At 42.5% G+C, this 21,101-nt stretch overlaps 1 protein-coding gene across 18 annotated transcripts in view; it reads right to left on the bottom strand.

Annotated features, from left to right (window-relative positions):
* The window catches only part of ANK3 (ankyrin 3), a 657,955-nt gene that overhangs the window by 135,685 nt on the left and 501,169 nt on the right, over nt 1-21,101 (bottom strand). For all 18 annotated transcript variants that reach the window (XM_034662548.1, XM_034662550.1, XM_034662547.1 and 15 more), the window contains 8 exons: nt 20,147-20,344; nt 18,205-18,303; nt 15,408-15,506; nt 13,432-13,530; nt 10,449-10,646; nt 9,046-9,144; nt 8,666-8,764; nt 2,859-3,056 (listed from right to left, as the gene is read on the bottom strand). In XM_034662548.1, the coding sequence (XP_034518439.1) occupies nt 2,859-3,056; nt 8,666-8,764; nt 9,046-9,144; nt 10,449-10,646; nt 13,432-13,530; nt 15,408-15,506; nt 18,205-18,303; nt 20,147-20,344 (1,089 nt within the window). The remainder of the gene's footprint in view (nt 1-2,858; nt 3,057-8,665; nt 8,765-9,045; nt 9,145-10,448; nt 10,647-13,431; nt 13,531-15,407; nt 15,507-18,204; nt 18,304-20,146; nt 20,345-21,101) is intronic.

A 21,101-nucleotide genomic window follows, 5' to 3' on the forward strand; every position in this document is an offset into this window, starting at 1 on the left:
TCAACCAACTATAAAAATGGCATTTACTTGGAACAAGAGAACATTACCAACTCAGAATATCAACAGCCCTGTTTAATATTCCATTAGCGGTACAAAGGAATGGAGCTACTTGAGGCCTGCAAAATCCATGTGAGGGGGTGTGTAGGAGCATCAAAAGCGAAAATGAATCAAATCAAATGCTAACACTTCAGTAGTAATTGGGGTTCATGGCTCTTTTCCTTAAAGTGACCAGGAACTGCTGGTAACTAGTAAGGAAAGAACAAAGCAAAAACAATGAAATATTAGTTCAACATCAATTTTCAAAAAAGCTAAGTTTTTCTTTTAATGTATATATATTTTTTGGTAAGGACATAAAATCTAGGGTTAAGTGGGGAGTTGGGACGGGGAGGTGTTTAAAACTCGGACAGTTCAGGACAAATTGACAGAGGACTCTCTGAGCTCCTTATTACAGAATGAAGTTCTACTCATGTTCTGTTTTCCCCTCAAGGCTCACTTAATACTTTCTAGAGAACATGGCATCTGAGAAAGGAAGCAAAGATTTACAAATGCCTTCATATCATTTCTAGGTGCTGTGAAGTTCCTGCAAGTTCATTAAGCATGCTACGCTAATGGAAAGCCAGCTGATCTGCTTTTTAAAATTTCCCTGGAAGTATGTCTGTTTATGTCGAGTTTTTTCAGGAAGGTGGCTGACAACATCCAGGTTGCCTTGGTCAACTATGTCACATGGTCCTCAGAATTCCCACGCTAATGTCCAGTCTGCCAAAGCAAATGCAGAGAAATGCTGAAGTATTTTCGGTATAAAAATCTCTACGATTTTAAGGTGAATGCAAGGCTGGTTATACACTGCAGCTAGTTGACTGGAGGATTTTTTTTTTTTAAAGATTTTTTCTTTATTTATCTTTGAGAGAGAGAGAGAGAACGCGCACGAGCACGAGCTGGGGGGGGAGGGGCAGAGGGAGAAGCAGACACCCCGCAGAGCAAGGAGCCCGATGCGGGGCTGGACCCTAGGACCCTGGGATCACGACCTGAGCCAAAGCCAGATGCTTAACTGACTGAGCCACCCAGAAGCCCCTGACTGGAGATTTTATTTATTTATTTATTTTGACCAGAAGATTTTAAAGAGAAAAGAAAGTCACATTGTGCTTTGGTATCAGATCTACTGAAAACATTCACCTATTAACCAGTTGTTAAGGCCAATTGTCTCCCAGAGAATTCGTGAGCTAATTCTGGGCTCTTAAAATAGACTCGGTGGATGCCAGCATGTACGTCAACTTGAGAAGACCAGGTCTTCTTCCTCATTAAGACAAGTCGAATTTTGTAGCAGATTACTGTAGGCCTGGTCTCTATGTTAGTATCTGAGCCCTCTAAACTTGAAAGCTCAAAAAAAAAAAAAAAATCCTGATAATGGCTATTTGAAACTGCTCTGTGATTCCTATTAATGGAGAGACTCCTAAAAGGAATGTTTAAAAAGAAAGATATGAGAAAATAAAAAAATAAAAAGAAAAATATGAAAAAAATGTTTTTGCTCTGTAATGATCACAAAGGATTTTTAAGATACTAAAACTGAAAAACAAGGTTTCCCTTCTCTCTCATGTATGTCTTTTCATCTAAGGAATGTGTTAGTTTATGACATTGGGAATTCAGATCAATGCAGAATAAACTTTTCCCCCAATTGTGAGAAGTCCAAAATTAAGACAACTATTCTTTTTCTGCTTAAGAAGAAAGTGCTGAATGTTATCTCGGTTAATCTTTATGACGTGTCTGTGAGGTAAATATTCTGTCTTCATTTACTAGAGGACAAAATTGAAGCCCAGCGAGGTCACGTAACTTGTCCAATCAAGTTACACATCAAGTAAGAGTCAGGCTTAGGAGTCACGCTCAGCAGATTCAAAGCCTCTGTGATTCCAAAACACAGGTCACGTTTCTGGGGAAAAAATTACTTGTTATTTGTCATCACAAAACTCGCTGTCTTGAAACTCTCTCCAACATCTGAGCTATGGCTGTGCCATCACCACTGGCAGAGAGGAAGCCAGGGAGTTTAGATGATCAAGAATGTGGGGGCACTATTGTAGGCTTTTGTGTTATCTGAAGGGAAGACTTAGAAACACCTGTTCTGTGTTTTGAGCAGATCTCAGACTTAGGTATTAATAAACAGTTCGGCAAACCCCATATAGGCAATGAGAGGTCATAACTTCATTAACATGTCTTTGGCTAACTGTGGGCCGCACTTTTGCTTTGCTTCACAAAATTCTTCACGAACAGTGCGATGTCAACTAACAAGGCAGGAGAGTTTGAAAAATTGGGGGAACAGAGGCTTCATAAGCTCCTTGAAACTGCCAACTTACATACAAAGACGAATAACCTTTCCAACCTATGAATTAAATAGCTACTCTAAATTTCTGTTAATGAACTCTCTGAAGGCAGCACTATTTCCAATTTCTGTAATCTCCGACTTAAAACTGGACAGGCAAGGAGGAGGTGCCCCCAAAATGTCTGCAGACTCAAGCAACAGGCTGCAATTTACAACTTACTGTTTGCTAGGTTCTGGTATGGTAACAATGTTGCTCTTTGAATTAACATTCTAACAAAATTCCCTATTATTCAGAAAAACTTTGTGGACTTCATTTTTAGGGCTATGTGTTAATCAGTTGTAAGACTTTACAATTATGGATTGACCATTCTCTTACTGCTTAAACGTATTTTCTCAAAGTTCTTGCTATAATAAATATTTTGGCCAACATCTTTGTGCAATATTACACTTTATAAATTCTATTTGACCTGGATTCTTCATGCTTCTTAGTGACCATTCTGAGAGGTAAGGTTTTGTGGTGTGCTCTGTAGAGAAAAAGGAAGGTTACCTTATTGCTCAGGTTGACGTTAGCATTTCTGCCAAGGAGCAGTGACACCATGTCCACGTGTCCTTCCTGAGCTGCGAGATGGACGGAAGCAATTCCTTGCCGGGTAACCGCGTTTGCATCAGCACCATATTCCAGCAGAGTCGTCGCTATGTCCATCTGGTTCTTTTTGGCAGCTATGTGCAGCGGCGTATAACCATTCTGTCAACACGAATCACTTGGTCACATGCCCAGGAACGAGATAAAAATGTGTGCAGTGCACTTTCAAATAGTATGCTTCCCTTTCTAGTGATTTTCTTCGACAGTTTAAAAATTCAGAATCACATAAGCAAACCGATAAATTGAGCTGTGCCATTAATGTATTGCCCTCATCTCCCATATTCCTAAATCAGGAAAACATACTATGGATGGTTTAATGCAAGAGAAACAGAGTACCCCTGGTTTAACCAAAGGAATATAGAATTCTTTCCTGCAGGTAGTTATGTTCGTACGTGCTCAGTAATTACTTGCTATATTTAAATTGGTAATGAGAGGAAGCCCGAGTAGGAAACAACAAACAATATGGGGCACGTTCAGAGCTATTATTCTGCCTTTAAAATATCCTTAATGGTTATTTGTTGCTAACAAGTAGAAAAATGTAACATTCATGGTAGTCAAGATGCTATAACCTACTCCCATCGCCCCTTTGTTTTGTTATTATTTCTTTCTGAGTAGGCTCCCAATGCGGGGCTTGAATTCATGACCCTGACATCAAGACCTGAGCTGAGATCAGGAGTTGGATGCTTGGAGCATGCTACCCAGGCGGCCTCCTCTCATAGCCCCTTTGATTGCCTCTTTTAGGAAACCCTTAGTTTCCATGTTATGCTTCAGCTGAACTGGTTCCCAAATAAGATACATCTCATGTTTCTGTTTTGCCTCACTCTATCGAGAATGTTTTTCCCCACCAGGTCATCTGGGCCAGTATCTTCTAGCTGAAACTTCAGCTCAAGGGTCATATTCTCACAAAGTGTTTCATCTCCTCCTTCCCCTCCTACACCCGCCCCAACCTGACTGACTCTCATCAAGGTCTTGCAGATATTTACTGGCACTCTTTCCTTTCCACACCTGTTTCCTCCTGCTAAAATGCAAATGTGTTGAGGGCAGGTACTGTGTCATATCTGTCTTTGTATCTTTACTGAAACCTCATGGTGACTGGCGAATCCTTAGAATTTGAGGCAGACTTACTAGAACTTTCAGAACATTCTGGATCCTTATCTTGGCTGACCCTTGACGCTCAAGGTAGAGGTGACCTCAATTTCTTTGGCAAACTGTTAATTAGCTGTGTCTCAGGATCCTTCAGAGTCCTTTGCTCTGAGAAAGAAAGGTCCCCTGTGCTAGGCAGGAGACCTTGTCCTGCCTTACAGTCATTTAAGAGAAATGCAAGATTATATTTTGACTTGGGCATGAAACTGACTATATAAAATATGCCAATGAAAAATTAGAATGACGTTTTTATAGAAAAGAAGGTTTAGAGAAAAAAAAGATAGAATTCATGGATTAATATTTGGGAAAATGATCCAAATCTAGACAACTATCAGTCACAATCTTTCCAAGCAATACAGACGGGTCACAATGAACCCAGAGGACGGTGGCGGCTGCCGTACCACTGACAGGCCAGCCTACGGCAATCAGCCCTAGCGTGTCCTAGGAGAACAGTGTTTCTCATTTGACAGACACTCTTCCCGTACTCAATTGTAGAGGATTTAAGCTGTTGGGTATCAACCCATGGGAGTGGAAATGCCGCTTCCAGACTCTTCTGAAACCACCCTCTGCCAAATGGGATGGGCCAGGGTAGAAGATTTTATATCCCTATTTTTAGTTTTGACCTATTGCCATCTGGAAACCCCAGCTGACCCGGGAAGCATTTGTCCCTCTGCACAGCCACACCCTAAAGAGATTGCCTTCAGAGCCAAATGCAGAGCTTTGGACTGAGCCCAACTCTACAGCGAGTGACAGGAGGGGGAGGTCTGTTTCGCTCCCATCCACACCCCCGCATAAAAGACAAAATTCACAAAACAGTGCTAAAATAGGACATCTGATTAGTCAATATGTCTAATGCTGGCTAAACAGGGTGGTGACAGCAAGATAGTCTGAGTTTAGCTTCTCACCATGCGTCTTATTTCTTTTTGCTTTTGCTAGGGACATAACCTTCACATTAGTCACTTTTCAAAAACTGAAGGCAGGCCAGTGTCCTCTGAGAGGTGACCATCCTCTTGACTACTTTTAATTCCACCCAAAAATCCTAGGTCCTAAAGAACACTAATCAAGAGAGCTCTGGCATCTCTGTAATGCATATGCCACTTTCAGACAAGTTACTCATGACTACTGAGGGTTTTATTCGGAGCTCCGTACCTGAGCTACAAAGGGAAGTATAAAGCAAGGGAAAAACAATTCATGGTGTTATTTTAGAATGGGAAGTTCATCTCAGAAAGACTTAAAACATGTTTTAAGTAATAAACAAATAGTTCACCTTGAGACCTGTAACAAATTTTCTAAATTGCCTAAGTGCTTTCTAATTTCTGGAAAGTCAAATGATTCTTACCTGTCCCACTAACGGGCACAGATGCATTTATCAGAAGAGAAATTAAACAGAGATTCAACTACAGAATCATCTCAAATATTTTTTTCCTCTTGATGTGGACAAAATGCTTGCCAAGTGTGCTTTCACATTTCAAGATGAAAACAAAAGGAAATGCAATTTTAAATGACCCAGAGTAATATATTTATATCATGCTTTATATTTTTTCTAAGAAATTTCACCATCTTTACAGTTCCATATCAATACATATGTCACACATTTTATGGAAGAGAAACTTGACAAATAACAAGTTAAGGCTTGCTATCCCTTCCACAAGTGCCCAGGTTATGCCTGAATTCTCGCCAATCCTCCTTCTAGAACAGGGTCCTGCCTCAGGAAATAGATTTGGCCAAGATGGATTACAGAAGCCCATCTCCTTTTCCAGCACCTTCCCTCCTCCCCCTCATTACAAGATCTCATAGTGTTTCTAGGACACCTATGGATAAGAAAGTATGATGGCAATTCTTCAAAAGAGAACAAAAGGCAAGAAAGCATCACATACCCTAAGAGCCAAGCACGTGAATTGAGGAAGAAGTCACTGCTGTCACAGCCTCAGGCTCAAATCGTGCCGTACTGAGCCTCTGTCCCCCATTTTTACCACTACCAGATTCAGAAATGCTAAAGGTTCCCTGGGGTACAGGAGGCTATTTGCCTACCCTCTATCCATTTTCCCTCCTTCCTTAATAAAAGAGCCTTGACATTGTGCCCAGCTGAAAAACTACACTTCCTAGCTTCCCTTGCAGGAAGAGGTAGCCAATAAGCTGTAAGGAGAAAGGGCTGGGTGGAGCTTCTGGGAATGCCCCATTGTCTGACTTTCTTTCCTGCTTGTGGCTTAAAAAGAGGGCCTGGCAGTCTGGGCAACAACAATCCCTCAAAAGAAAAAAAAAATCACATGGAACTTTCCTTAACACTGTGGAAACACTGAACCAACACTAACAACTGCCTACCCCCAGACTGTTTATAACAGGAGAAAAATAGAGCCACATCGGTTTAAACAACTGTAACAGGTCTCTTCCAGTACATGAAGCCAATCCCTAACTGATGGCACAGGCTTTGCTCAGGGTCAAAGTCCAGAAGAAGCCCCCAGGAGGATCACTGCCCCAGAGGTGGATTACCGAGGCTAGGGAGCAGTGTGTTCTGGCAGCAAGAATTAACAGCTCACTACAAAAGCCTGTTTTCGATTGGCTGGAAAAGCTACGCCTAAGGCTCAAGGGCTGTGATAACTCTTTCAACTCTGTTAAATGCAGACATGGAAACATTGGAGTCTTGTTTGACAAATACAAGCAGGAAACCAACTGCAAATAGACCAACTACTGACCTACTTCAGAGTTATTCGTGGACTGAAAGACAGAATGGATGGATGGATGGAAGGGCAGACGGCACTCATTCTGCTTCATTTACTGCTTTATGGATCTTGTCGATCCTAAACCACTTGGCACAAGTTGTGTCAAAGTTATTACTCTCATGTGAGGAATGAATTGTTTGCTTATTAATTACACACTGGTCACCTACCAAGAACCGGGGGTTATTATAATATAATAAAAGTGGCCCAGGCTCAAAAGGATATTAAAATACACTGAAATGAAATAGACAATCATTAAATTACGTGGTAATTTTTTCAATTTTTAAATTGTGATAAAATATACATTTAATAAAACTTACCATTGTCACTATTTTTAAGTGCACAGTCAATGGCATTAAGTACATTTCACATTGTTTGCAACCATTACCACCATCCATCTTCAAACTGAAACCCTATCCATTAAACACCAAGTCCCCATTTCTTCTTCCCTTTGGCCCCTGGCAACCAGCATTCTACTTTGTCTCTCCATGACTGAAATCATACAATATTTGTCCTTCTGTGTGACTGGTTTATTTCACTCAGCATGGTGTCTTTGAGGTTCATTCACGTTGTAGCCTGTGCCAGAATTTCCTTCCTTCTTAAAGCTGAATAATACTCCAGTGTATGTCTACACCACATTTTATTTATCCATTCATTCTTCGATGGATAATTTGGTAGCTTCTACCTTTTGGCTCTTGGGAATAATGCTGCTAATCATTTTTATTTTAAAAGATAAAGCTTCATCAAAAGTCAAGGCATGTCTTTATGATGGAAAAAAAATGTCAGGATCAGAAACTATGGGGGGAAAGCCACATTTAGATGAAAAGCAAATTTAGGGGTATGATTCTAAATTACAGATCTCACTGGATACAATTCCGGAGACGATGGGGCAGGAGATAATTAAGACATATAGGTAAAGAGGTTCTGAGGACAAATACTTGTCAACGCGAACCTACTCCCTAAAAGAAGGTACCTGAAAACTTTCTCTCTTCAAATCTCCAAAGCAATCTAGAGCAGCCCCTTCGGATTTGATGTAAACAACGTTAAAGGAGAGCACTAGAGCTGCCCCAAAATGGGAGAGTAAAAAAAAAACCCCAAAGGTGTAGAAAGTTTAAAAAATGCTAAAAGTTTCTCCAACAATAGCGTTTAGTAAAAGCACCGGACAGCACGAAGTTGTGGTTTGTATCCTACCAGTCAGTTTCCTCGGATCACAGTCTCCCGCGCAAGAGCAGAGAGCTTATCAAACTGACAGCACTCTCTTAACCTCTCTTCCGTCACCTCCTCTTTGTGATTTGCCTCTCAAATCAGCATGTCTGGGTAATTAGGAAGCCACATACCCTACGTATCTCTTTTCTGAGAGGCTGCCTACTGGCCAAAAATGCCCTAACAATAGGACTAAAGATTCCTCTTAGGAATAATAAAAACACATAAATAAAACCTCCCAACCTATTTCACTAAACAGAAATAAACAACTTGAAGGCAATGTTTTACAGCCAGGAAAATAGAAGGCATATTTTATAACTTTGACAACTCAGACTTTCGTACTCCCGCAGGCTGTGCTTATGTTTCTCATCTGGCTGAACAGTAAGTACCTCTACGTCTTTTCCTCCATAGGTCCCAGGAAGTCCCAGATTTTTAAGGAAAAGCAATTGGCAACTGAGTATTTATTAAGCATCTACCCCGTTATTGACAGAATAGATGAAGGCACAGACTTCCCGAGGCGCTTCCCTTTCCGTGACTTTTCAGGGGTGTCTAAGGTGGACGGTGCCTCGGGAGCAGCAAAGGGGACGGACAGACAAAAACCAGCGGACGCTGCCCGCCAGCCTCCCCAGGTGGGCCAATCCCAGGTACCTTTGCGGCCGCGTGAGGTGAGGCTCCTTGGTCCAAAAGCAGGAGGGCCACTTTCTGATTATCGTAATGTGCAGCTACATGCAGTGGAGTTAGCCCGCTCTGAAAACACGTGCAGAAAGAACAACCAGTGTCAAAAGTGTCTTAACACCAGAGGCCTAGATTGAGGACGTGGGATTAGTTTGGGTGCAACGCAGAGTGCAATTTACATTCCAGCTTCCACAGCGCTTGGACCCCAGCATTCACCTCCTAGGTCCAAAGGGATCTTCATCCTATGAGACTTAACTCTGGACTAGTCATAATTTGGGGGGCTCTTGGTGAAGGAGCAAAGGCTTGTTGGGTTACCATGGACGTGGCCCATTACGGGGCGGTCCGCTCCGTACCTTCCCAGCTGCATCTGGAGAGGCACTTTTCTGTAGCAGGAGATTGGCTACTTCCAGCTTCCCATATTTTGCTGCCACATGAAGGGGAGTAAATCCTTTCTGAAAAAACAAACATAGAAATAATGAACAACAGAAATGACACAAAGGCGTTGCCTTCCTGGAACCAATGAATTATTCTAACGATGAAGCACAGTTAAGCCTGTGCTGAAGGACCAACACAGGAAGATGACAGCCCGAGTCCCCTTATCGACAAGAAGGAGCAGGACAGTTCATCCTTCTGTCTCTGTGGATGGCGCCGCAACATGCCAACTCTGGGACTTCTCAGGCATCTGACCAGGATGGTGGTGGAGAGCTGGATCTGGGGTTTATTCTAGAGCTATTTTAGGGTTTCACATTTTGGGAAGAATAGGTTCCTGGGTCCCAGGCCCAATTTGGATTTGGCAGGCTTGGGAAAATCCAGGACAAGTCTGGACCTCCTATGATCTCACATCACCAGACTGGAGCCTTCTGCATCATCTTCTCCAATTCTGCGTGTATACAATTTATCTTTAGGTATGCTCCAGTCCTCAGGAGCAGGAGTCAGAGATTCTCTCATCTTGGCTACCACAGGTGAACTGAATAAGCACGCATGGTTCCAGCCCCATACATCCGCAAGAGTTGGGTACTGAGAGTTGGGCTGCTCTCTCTTGCCACCCACTCCCACAAGGATCTGGGGATGCACCAGTCAGTCAGCATGCACTGTGATGAGGGTCCCCAGCATGAGTCAGTGACTGGAGGGACACCAGCACATTTGACCTCATGAGACGAAAGCCGACTAGAGCCAGTGGGCAGCCGGCATGGTGGAAGGGCTAGGGCACTGGAAACCTCATCACCCATTACTCTGTTCCACATATGAAATGAGATCCAGGAGCTCTGCATCTCAACTCTACCAAAGAGCCTGAAGAATCACAAGGGGAAGAGCTGGAGGCAGTCATCATTTATTCAAACAGTTTTCTACGTACTTCCAATTACTGCAATCGTCTTGGGTATTGATGACACTTCTCTGCATCCAAATATGAGAGTGAAACACCCATTTCTAGCTTTCGAAGACGTGCCATAGGCCGATTCATCTACCACACTTACTAGGTTTACAGAGCATCACCACAAAGTGAGCTCTAGATTTTGCAACCTACACCCGCAGAGCAACTGAGTGGTAGGGTTATTGCTCTAAGACATCAGAGCTGAGATTTAAAAAATCATACCATTCATCATACAAGACAAGAGCAACAAAAGAATAACAACAAACAAAAGTAACCCAAGAAAAATCCACCTCCTGATTTGTACGTGGTTTGCATACTTGGCCTCAGTTGTAAGGAGGATGGATTTGGGGGGACACAGTGGGATTGCAGGACTCACTTTCATACCTTTGTTGTTATAGATAGAGACGCGCCATGATCCAAAAGGAACGCGGCTACATCTTCATGTCCCTCTCGGGCCGACAGGTGGAGTGGGGTGTACCCAGAAGTCGTGGCTGCATTTGGAGATGCTCCTTGCTGCAATAGCTGTTGTACTATGTCTGCCTTCCCCAGGCGGGCAGAAATGTGCAGTGGGGTTTGGTCATCCTAAATGGCAAAGGAGCAATACCAGGCTGATGAGCTGAGCAAACAACGGTGACACTGGGAAACATTCAGCAAACTTTGCTTGGGCTCAGAGGCTACCTTCACTTCTTTGATTCAAAGCTAAAAACCAGCTCAGTTATCTTTTTCTTTAATGTTCAGAAAGGTGGAGATGGTGGATATAAGCCCCTTAAATACCTTTCAAGGAACCTATTAGTATGAAAAGTGTGAAAGGCACTTCTGTCTATAAATTATCCCCACTGCCACTTGCCATACTTTACCGGAATTCTAACCTCCAATGGTTCCTTCTTTGGGAGCTAAGGGAATGAATCCTAATGAAACTCAAATAACTGAGAAGGGTATTATACCTCCGCCAGCCATTAGGCCCTCATATGGAATTAATTACTTTATTGGTGTCACCTTGTCATAGTCAAAAGCACAGGGGGCGGGGTGGGGAGCATAGGGTTGTACAGGTAGACCTGCACAAGGGCTCCCACCCAAGAGGGCTGAAACCCAGCCCACCCTTTGCTTGTCAAATGGTACATCCTGACATGGGCTGGATCTGCCTCGAGAAGAAGGGCCCATTATTACAATTCACCCCCAGGCATGAGGCACTAGATCTTGCATCCTTAGGGTCTTATCCCCAAGGGAGAGAGGCATCTTTTCCTAGTTTGCCCAACGATGCCCTGTGGTGACCATCCAAAGGGAAATCCCACACTTGAATGGGAAAAAGTTCAGGTAAGTACTTCCTGTAGGGAAGCTAGAGAGAAGAGGCTGGAGCACAGGAGATGGCTCTGAAAGGGGAAGTAGGATGAGAGTCAAGGCCAAAGCACGAGAGTCTACGTAGGAAGTATAAGAGGAATTGGGGGAGCCACAGGGAGAATACTGAAACCAGAAAAAGATAATTGCCACAGAAAGATCTCCCATAATTCTCTTCCTACCACCGCCGCGGCCACCGCACATTTGCTAAGCGCCTACGTGTCCCAGGCTCTGGGCTCAGTCCTCCACCACATTCATTCACTCATCATTACACCAATCTTATCACTAGCAACTATCAGTATTCTCAGTTTCCATATGAAGAAACTAGGAAAAGAAATGTGCCACAGAGATGTTAATTAACTTGCCCAACATTACAAAACTAGGAAGTGGCCCGTCAAGATTCAAACCCAGGCGGTCTGGCTGAGGAAGTCAGGCTCCTCATCATGATACCTACTGCCTGCTCAATGAAATAATCACTGTAAGTTCTGTCCTCCATTTCAGCTTGTGGGGGAAACCACTCCTTAGACATGATGCTTGATATGGAACCAACAACACTCAGAAAATGTCAGGTTTCCTGTAATCCATGGTAGAGTACAGCCTTTCTTTCCATTGCACTTTACTGATTAAGCGGATTGAACCCATCTCTTTAGATCAGGGGTGAGAAAACTACAATCCAGGGGCCAAATCCAGTTGCCCCCTATGTTTGTAAATAAAGTTTTATTTGGAACACAGGCATGCCCATCTGCTTATGTAGTATTGCCTATGGCTGCCTTTTGCTCCAGAACGTGAGAGCTGAGCAGCTGCGACAGAGATGGTGCATCTGGCAAAGCCTAAAATATTTACTCTCAGGCCCTTTCCAGAAAAGGTCTCGAGATCCTCTGTGAAATCCACCAACTGGCACCACAGTACACTGGACACTCAAAGGGTGTGTCTCTGCTCAGAATGTCACAACCTTTGTGCTCATCTGCAGACTTGGTGCTTACAAAGATCTAGGTGTGTTTGTTCCCACACTAGTATGTTTGTACTAGTTACTTTACTACTTTGTGCTATATTTACACTAATTAATTATACAATCACACAATATGTTAGCAGGGAAAATATGAGTATGAAAGGGAAGGCTTCATTTTTCCCTAAGAATACTAAGTTGAAAGCTTTGGAGAGCATTGGTAGAAGTTAATAGAAAACAACTGTGGTCAAATTAGATATGGGTGAGACGGCTAAATACATTGGGGGAATATTATAAAAGTCTAGAAATATTCTGTATACAAACTGCTTCATACATGTCTTGGTTTTCTCTCTACTTAGGCTGAAACTAGAAACTTCAGACCATGCAAATAAATGGCAAATAAATGTACATTTATATATGAAGGTTAAATTAAGCGGCTAAGGCATTTATGTATTTATTTACGATTCCTGACCTGAATTGCCATTTTGATGACCAGACCAACTACTCATCTCAACAGTGATAGGTAAGTGGGTTTCTTCTGGAAGTTAAATACCAGGCAGACAACGAAGCACTCAAACTCAACCTTGACCTTCTCCTACGGAAAGGCTAATCCCTGAAGCCATTCCGATTCGAGTCTCAGGGTTTAGGGCTTCACAGCTTGTGAAGAAAAAGTAAACACTTCCCTTTTCCTTTTATGACGGTGACAAGTGACATAGAAGTCAACCAAAAGAGTTGAATCATGCTTCCGAACTGTGCTTGCTCTAGAAGCTTTGAGCCCAAGCCCTTCTCTACAGAGTGTGAAGAACTCTGGACCGAGTCTCCGTTTGGTTCCAAATCTGCTAGGGCCTAACAATATGCCAAGGACACAGAGTTCTTTCTGGCACAAAGTTCTTGTTCCATTTAATTTTGTAAAATAATTGAAAGGACAAATGTGTTGGGATCTTTTTTTACAATATCACATGGACAGAGACTTTTGTCACTACTTTATAAAAGTATTCCTGGAAGAGAGCATGCATGTGTTTAAAGGTTATAATAAAATCAAGGGTTTTTTCCTCAACAGCACACGCTTTCGTACGTTGCACGTACCTTGGCTTTAGCTTCCACCTGAGCTCCGTCTTGCACCAGATACCTCACGACTTCGGCTTGGCCAGACCGAGCCGCCATGTGCAGTGCGGTTTCTCCTCTCTGGGGAACAGGAGCCAAAGGTAATTAGCTGCAGCTCTCAATATTTTATTTGCATAAAGCTTAGAATGGAGGGCTTTTTTTTTTTTTAAGGTAAAAAACAATCCCAAGCACTTCCTTATTGAAAATGAGGAAAGACAGGCAATTAAATACTCAAGAAGTTCACATCCACCTGATTCATGATGGAAGGACTGGTGTAACACTGGGCAGCCCAGTCAGTCTCTGGCAGTAACAGAAGTGTTGCTCCGTGTGGCCTCCTCAGGGCTTGAGAGGTGAATGCTTACCACAGCCAAGGAGGAGAGGAAATGAGTGAAGGAGGGCAGCTGGGGAGTGCCCCACGAGAGAGCCCCACACCTCGCCCAAGGGGGGCCGCTGCTGTCTGACATGCAGATGGCTTGGGTAGCTGTGCAGGGTGCCCGCCCTGGCAAAGGCCACGCCTTCCTGTTTTTCAAAAGCAGTGGCAGTTTGGATATTTGCGTATACTTCTTAAGCCTGGACCACAAAATCAGAATTGCACCCAGAACAAAACAAAAACCCAAATCTGCAAGGGCAACACAGGCACCCCTGAGAGCCAGACTGGGCTGGGAGCGGTTGGCTTGCATTCTCTGCTTTATCTCAGCACACCAGTGTCCTAGTCTTTGGACATTATCCCACGGGGCCATTTTCTTTGTCACTGGACTCCTCCACCCTGACCATTCCCCCACTTTCACCAAATAGAATTGAATTCAGATTCTTTATTCATTTATTTAATAAAAAATGAAAATACAAAAACCACGGATAGACAGAAACAAATAGTCATAGAAATCAAATATATACTCTCACACCACTGATACCCACCTACAAATTCCTTTTATAAATCAAGCCTTGCTTTACAGGATATCCACCTCCCTGGCAGGATATACAAAGACACATTTCACATGTAACTTGTTACTGTGTTTACAGCAAAGGCATTGGGGATAGAGTTTGCCATATTATCCAGGGTTTTCTTGATGAAGGGAAATGTTCTCTCTCTGGCATTAATAACAGAAAAGATTACCTGTCAGCTGAGATACTGGTCTGTTGCTATCTTGTGGATGTACTGATTTGGGGGCCAGAAGACAGAGCGCCTTACTGGAGGCCCACCATCAGGGGGAGTGTGCAGGACCTTAGGGCTGGCTCTTTCTGTGCCACAGTGTGGTTTATTTGATTTTTACTGCTTTGGTGCTCATGAGTCCAACTAGGGTTCTGAGGCTTGTGGTCTGTTATGCTAGTAACACTATTATGTCAAACTTAAAGTTCTGTAAAATAAAGTCAAATGCCACGTGTAGATCTAGGGTGAGAAATCACTTCTCTGATACTTACTCTGAAATGAGTCTCATAGTTCTGCAGAGCAATGATCAGTGTGGAAAAACAGTATCATCCAATAATCTATGAACTTGGATTTGCTATAACCATGGGTTTGCTATAACATGGTCAAGCACACTAAAGAGAAAAATTACTCTGAATTTACTTGAAATTACAATGATAATTTGAAGTGTCTCAACATGAAACACTTCCTAAATGATTCTATTGTAAAAAAAAAAAAAAAGAAAAAAAGGAAAAAAATTCTCTCCCTCCACAAAAGCTATTTTTTAGAACATAATAGCCAATAGTAACGTAACTATAAGGTTAATGCACATTGACTCATAAGTCCTAACAATCTGTAACCAGCTAGCAATTGAATGGATCTTGCCTTTGAAGTAAAGGAAGCCACAGGTATTCTCAAATTCTGTCCTTTTAAGCAGTCACAGTAAATAGTAATTAATTTAATTGTAATAAAAAACAAGTAAATAAGAGCAATCTTATTTACACAGTGTCTTAAATACTCATAATTGGACCTTCTTTCTTGAAGGGATACTTACCACATTGGTGGTGTTTGGCGAGGCTCCGTGATGCATGAGTTGTGATACGATATTTACATGTCCCATGAAGGCAGCAACATGGATTGGGGTAAGGCCCGACTAGGAAGAAAAGAGGGAAATGTTGGTCTGTGATCTCACCATAAAAAGGTTTTGTCTGCCTGCCTCCCTGTCTGCCCTTCATCCACCCACCCACCTTAACATAACCACTTGAGTGATCAGATCAGAAGACATCAGGACATTGCCTATGATGGGCACAGACTCCATAAGATAAACGTATCAGAACGTGATCATTATTTCCTTCCAGCAGGCTCAGTGATTATGAAAGACCTATGTCATGCCCACCAAGGAAGAAATATTTCATATATTTTATAAAGAGCAATGAGAAAAACTTAGAGAAAAATGACTTGAAGTTTTTTTCCCTTTGCTACCAAACCTTCTATATCCATATAACTATTGGGGGGGATGTGTGTGCATGTGATCACATACATATTAGTAAAAAGTTGAGTTATATTTCAGATCCTATTTTGGCCTTTAAAAATGATTCCTGGGGCGCCTGGGTGGCACAGTGGTTGAGCGTCTGCCTTCGGCTCAGGGCGTGATCCCGGCGTTATGGGATCGAGCCCCACATCAGGCTCCTCCGCTATGAGCCTGCTTCTTCCTCTCCCACTCCCCCTGCTTGTGTTCCCTCTCTCGCTGGCTGTCTCTATCTCTGTCAAATAAATAAATAAAATCTTTAAAAATAAATAAATAAAAATAAAAATGATTCCCATGCACTAAGAATCAACTGATTATATTATACACGAAAGAGCATGGTACTTAATGCCAACCTTCTAATAAATGGGCAAATCAGCATTAATAGTTTTAATCATTTAATTTTTTGATTTTATGAATATTATAAATTAAGGCGACATGATTAAGGCAAATAATACAATGGTCACTAGACTAGACTTTAAATGTTATGTTTGCATCAAATCCCACACACACACTTCTGCTTTTTATGTGAAATGACGCCATTTGTAATTTTTTAGAATTTCATTCCACTTGCAACACGAACATCATCATTTGGGAAAAATATTTAATATGTCTAGAAAAAGCTAATTTTTTTTAAGAGAGTGAGGAGATACCAATCTCAATAGAAATTTGAGAAATGTCAAAAAAATATGTGAAAGGAATTCTGCCTAATAAAAGTGAGGTAAAAGGCAGAAAAGAAAGAATTCTGGTTGCCCTGCCTTTAAATAGTGGGAACTGAGGAAACTGGGGAAGAGAACTGTGCTGTCACGTGGCACTTTTTTTCCATCAGCAGGGGGAGTCATTAGAACACAGGCAGGGCCAAACCCTCATCTTGGTCTGCCCCGCCTTTTGAAAGCTCTGAGGGAGTTCAGGGCTGGCAGCAGCCCCTTCTCAGTGGCTGACATCTCTGGATATTTATTCAAACATCAGTCAAAAAAATTTTATTTCAGAGCCCATGCTGACCTTTAAAAACAGTTGCTGTGCACTGAGAATAAGCTTTTTAAAATCACAAGTGCCATAATAAAGCCATAAGAGTGATGAAAGAGCAAATCAGTATTCATATTTTCAGCCATTTAATAATTTTAAAATTGTGTTACAAATCAAGGCAAATACTTCATTCGCAGGTAAGAAACTGAGGCAAAGCAACAGTCACTAGGCTAGATTTCAAATTTTATATTTGCTTCCAACACTACAGTCTTTATTGGTGCATTCAACAAACCATTACTCAGCGACCTACCCTGTGTTGCCGGCATGTACAGACCAGTAGGACTCAGCCTGCGCTAATGGAGCCTGGACTTCCTGGGGGCAGGTGAGCAGCTAGGTCATAAGTGCTCTGATGGAAACAGGTGCAGGAAATGGTGCTCTGAGGAGGAGCTCCTACACCAGGCCAGGAGGTGAAGGATTTCCTGGAGAAGGTGGCCCCCGACCCCGACCTGGAGGGTGTGGAGGAATAGCCGAGCAAAGAGGGGGTGACCCACGGAGGGCGCAGAGATAGGGAAGTGAATGAAAGGGTGTCCAGTCTCGGGAAATGCCACGGCTGGCATCTATGGAGACCAGAGTGCTGGGCGTGGGGTAGGGATGGAGAGTCTGGAGGGCTGGATGCCAAGCTTGGTTTGCTGTATTGCGGGCTCAGCATTGGTCCTGGTGGAACGTTCCTCTGAGTTCCATGTCAATTTGTACAAAGAAACCTAGAGCTAGTCCTTTATTAACTTCAGCAACTCTGTGTTTCATTAATTCTGAATTTTGAAAAGAGAAATGTTCAGTTTACAAACACCCAGAGGTGGTGATATACAGAGTTTCTCAACCTTGGCACATGTGACATTTTGCACCAGATAATTCTTTGTCGTAGAAGGCTGGCCTATATGCTATAAAATATTTAGTAGCATCTGGCCTCTAGACACTGGACACAAGTAGCACCATCTGGCTGTCACAACTGAAAATACCTCCAGATGTTGTGAGGTGCCCCCTGGGCGGGGGGGGGGCAAAATCGGCCCCCCCCAGAAGCATTGCATCATAGGATTTCATGTAAATTACTCTTTCAGCGATGGTGCCACTCACCCCTGAGCATGAAGTGTGTGTTTTGGATGATGTGTTTGCACTCATCCCCCCACACGCCTGTCTGCTCTTCTCTGGACTTGCAGCCCCTTGGATGAAGGGTTCAGAAAGTAATCAGTGGCAATCACACACACAGCAAAACTTGAGCTGTTCGTTGAGGATAGCTCTGGACTCCAGCTGCGAAGGTATACCCTCGTGACCTGGAGAACCCTAGAAATCCTACTCCCCTCACCTCAGTTACGGCTTGGATGGATGCACCGTGTTTCAGGAGGAGTTCCATTACTTTAATTCGATTCTTCTTGCAGGCAATATGAAGAGGAGTAAAGCCATTCTGAAAGGGACAAAGACACAGAAGTACATCAGTGCATTCCATTGAAATAAAATCCAATTCCTCTGAGTGTGGTCAAATGTTTGCAAAATGATGTTCTGTAAGGATTTGGAAGTAGATGAAACAAGGAGGGGTTAAACAGAATGCAGATTCTTTTCTGGAAGCGTAGGTAGTCTAGCTGCTCCTAGAAATCCACGGTACTCTGGTGATCATGAATAGGAAGTGAATTTTTGTCACAGCATCTGGGTAGCTGAGGCAAAGTGGTCATGCATTTTTTTTAGATTATTTTATTTTGGAATTCACTCTTCCAAATAATATGTTCCTCCCTCCTCCATCTCATTTCAAATACAGACTAAAAACAGCTGGGCCCAAACATTTGTCCTCACAGCCAAAACTCTGCCAGTGCCATTTAGTATTCTCTGCTGCATTTTAGGACAACTACAAGACTGGTTCTAGAACGTTTTCATCCCTTCCCGTTTTAAGGTTCAAACAGGTGCTTACTCCAGGGAAGCAGGAAAAAATCTAACGTGATTTGGATCATATGGTTTAATATTTAATCTAATAAAGGAGTCTGCTTTTTAACAAATTACCTTCCAAATCGTACTGCCTGATAATTGAGACCACGGAGCGTTTTTCAGTCGCCATAGAGAACTATAAAGTATCAGGGTCCACCATAAAAGCTTGCGTCAAAGTCACCACAGATGGTTCCGTAGCCATTCTGAGACCATTTACCTGGCCATAGTCCATCCCAGGATGACTGGCTACAACCTCCACATGTTGTGAAATCTTCAGTCAGAGGAAAATGAGAGTGAATGCCCACACCCTGTTTTAAGGCTGTTTTTTTTTTCTTGTATGGAAAAGTGAGTCATGATTGCTAATTTCTTTTCCTCCCTTCTCAGAATTCAAAGATATGTTTGATAGACTGGGCAGGTCAACAGCCCTTGAAATGCCGCTGTGGTAGAAGCTTTTAGAGTGATGACGACAGGCTGGGGTCAGGGTGCTCCTTAGTCCTCATGGTTCCTGCCCCCAGAGCAGCAGAGGCACTGGGGATCCTTTCGGACAGGAAGACAAAACCAGTTGGAAAGGAACAGCGACCCTTCCTAAATCAGTTGATCAGATGACAGCCTTTACCTCAAAATTGCTAGTCAACTCACATGTTTTCCTTAACATCTGGTGACTGATTTTTTCCCCCTAAACATGGGTGCTTATTGTGAACTAAATTTAAACAGCTTACCAAATTGGGATGATTTATTCTTCCAAAGACAAAAACACCATCTTGTCAAGAAAATCAAACAATAATACAGGTAGGGGTTAAAATAACAGATCACTTTGGGAGTTAAGACTACACATCAGACCCAAATTTTCATTTTTATCAGTAGGAAAAGGAGATGACAGGCTATATGTTAGCTTACCTGTAAACATAACAAAAAATTTCAGCTCACAAATTCCTAGACCGCTGATGTGTAAGCAAAAGTTTTTTGACCACTTTGCCTCATGTTTTCAGATCTCAGAAGAAAATTTTATTTCACACAATTATAAGTTTACCCTCAGTAAGAGAAGTGTGACCACCTCAGTCTTTTTTATACTTCCACCATCTTCGGGTCTTGTTTATAAGTAAGAGACTCACCAGTGTGACCACGAAGAGGTTAATGATTTAGCCCCATCAGCCTTGTTCACATCAGAAATAGGTTGTTTCTTTAAAGGCTATTTGAAAAAGTTGATAGGACGTACACTTTATTTAACTAGACCTTCAATTTTTACCTCCTCAAAGTAACCCTTCTCATGAGGAAGGTCGCACGTTATCAGCAAGACAACACAGGCTGGAGCTGTTGGCTGAGCCACTCACCAGGGCTTTGGCATTGGGGTTCGCTTTCTTGTCCAGGAGAACCTTGGCGACTTTGTAATGGCCACAGTGGGCAGCCACGTGCAGGGCAGTCAGGTAGTCATTGGTGACGTCGTCCACGGGCACGTTATGCTGGAGGAGAAGCTGGACGCAGTTCAAGTGATCCCCTTGTGTGGCCATGTGCAACGGAGACAATCCATTCTGGAACACATAAGAAAATCAGAGTTTACTGTTTTACCTTTTAAACGCAAATGTGCCAAACACAAAATACAGTGCAAATATCAAAAGATGAAAACTTAGTTTTTCACACAGAAATACCTTCTCTTTGTAAAAGGTTTTTAAATAAGTTTTATTATTTAAATTCCAGTTAGTTAACATGTAATATTACTTTAAATTTTAAGTAAATTCTATATCACACATGGGATCAAAGATCAAAATCGCATGCTCTACCAAATGGAGCCAGCCAGGCACCCTCTTTTTAAAAGGTTTGATGATTGTTTTGAACTGTAGGTACTTTTTAAAACTAGTCCTCTCACTTTTTTTTACCAGTTGAAAACAAATTTTCCAAGATAATTTCTTTCCTGATTTAAAAATAATGTGAATTGGGGTGCCTGGGTGGCTCAGTCAGTTAAGCATTCAACCCTTGATCTCAGTTCAGGTTTTGATCTCGGGGTTATGAGTTCAAGCCCCATGCAGGGCTCCTGAGCCTACTTAAAAAAAAAAAAAAGAAAGAAAAGTGTGAATTGCACTAATGTCCATTATTTATCATATTCACAGTGAACTGGAATTTTTTAAAGATTTTTAAGCAATCTCCATATCCAACATGGGGCTTGAACCTACAACCCCAAGATCAAGAGTTGTATGCTCCAGGGGCACCTGGGTGGCATAGCGGTTAAGCGTCTGCCTTCGGCTCAGGGCGTGATCCCGGCGTTATGGGATTGAGCCCCACATCACTCCT

Source organism: Ailuropoda melanoleuca, chromosome 6, assembly GCF_002007445.2.
Source record: "Ailuropoda melanoleuca isolate Jingjing chromosome 6, ASM200744v2, whole genome shotgun sequence".
NCBI classification, from domain to species: domain Eukaryota; kingdom Metazoa; phylum Chordata; class Mammalia; order Carnivora; family Ursidae; genus Ailuropoda; species Ailuropoda melanoleuca.